This window comes from Nanorana parkeri, unplaced genomic scaffold (assembly GCF_000935625.1).
Source record: "Nanorana parkeri isolate BGI_ZX_2015 unplaced genomic scaffold, ASM93562v1 scaffold3909, whole genome shotgun sequence".
NCBI lineage: Eukaryota > Metazoa > Chordata > Amphibia > Anura > Dicroglossidae > Nanorana > Nanorana parkeri.
Window position 1 is genome coordinate 9,749 of NW_017310176.1, and position 1,153 is coordinate 10,901.

At 54.6% G+C, this 1,153-nt stretch overlaps 1 protein-coding gene across 1 annotated transcript in view; it reads right to left on the reverse strand.

The window, feature by feature from the left end:
- TTLL5 (tubulin tyrosine ligase like 5) overlaps positions 1 to 1,153 on the reverse strand; it is a gene marked incomplete at its 5' end in the record, with an annotated part of 28,824 nt that overhangs the window by 9,660 nt on the left and 18,011 nt on the right. The window contains 4 exons of the mRNA XM_018575423.1: positions 82 to 188; positions 378 to 460; positions 857 to 1,003; positions 1,074 to 1,142. Of these exons, the coding sequence (XP_018430925.1) occupies positions 82 to 188; positions 378 to 460; positions 857 to 1,003; positions 1,074 to 1,142 (406 nt within the window). The remainder of the gene's footprint in view (positions 1 to 81; positions 189 to 377; positions 461 to 856; positions 1,004 to 1,073; positions 1,143 to 1,153) is intronic.

Genomic DNA, 1,153 nt, shown 5'->3' on the forward strand with positions numbered 1-1,153 from the left:
CTGTGGGCGGTCGGGACTGTGGGGGGACGGGACCGTGGGAAGTCTGTCTCCCGTTGATGAATGAGCCCCCCGATCACTTACCTGGCTGCCGCCCTCCTCTCGGCACACTGGATGAGTTCCCCAGGAAGACACTGGCAGACTTGTTCTTGTGTGTGTAAAAGGTGAGAACCTCCTCCAGGTCATTCTCACTGAAAGACACGGAACAACCTCAGAGAACACGCAGAGTGACACGGAACAACCTCAGAGAACACGCAGAGTGACACGGAACAACCTCAGAGAACACGCAGAGTGACACGGAACAACCTCAGAGAACACGCAGAGTGACACGGAACAACCTCAGAGAACACGCAGAGTGACACTAAGCCAATTATTCTCACCTGGCTTCAGATATGAAAGACTGAAAATCCCCGGAGTCCACGACGTTACCTGAACCGTCTGCAGAGCTCATCTCCCGTGTCTCCTACAACAAGGAACAAAGGAAGTGACACAAGAGACAAGGAGGATTCTGGGTACAGGGAATAGGACACAGCGGAGGATTCTGGGTACAGGGAATAGGACACAGCGGAGGATTCTGGGTACAGGGAATAGGATACAGCGGAGGATTCTGGGTACAGGGAATAGGACACAGAGGAGGATTCTGGGTACAGGGAATAGGATACAGAGGAGGATTCTGGGTACAGGGAATAGGACACAGAGGAGGATTCTGGGTACAGGGAATAGGATACAGCGGAGGATTCTGGGTACAGGGAATAGGATACAGTGGAGGATTCTGGGTACAGGGAATAGGACACAGAGGAGGATTCTGGGTACAGGGAATAGGATACAGAGGAGGATTCTGGGTATTGCACACAGTCACCTGGTTGTACAAGGAGATGAAGTCAGCGAGCTGATTGGCCAGCAGTTGGCGTCTCTCGTGGAGCGGTAGGGAGCGGCCGGGGAGGGTCAGACGCACGGAACGCTGCAAGTTACCGGCTGCACGCTGCAGAAACCTCATCACCAGCTCCTGCAACACGCGACATGTGTCAGACACGGCCACAGAAATCTGCCACGCCCCACTGACACCAGACACTCACCATTTGCTCCTCCTCTTTGGGGAGTGGCTTCTCCGAGTCTTGTTGGCTCTGGAGGCGGCTCTGGACTCGCTGCAGGGATG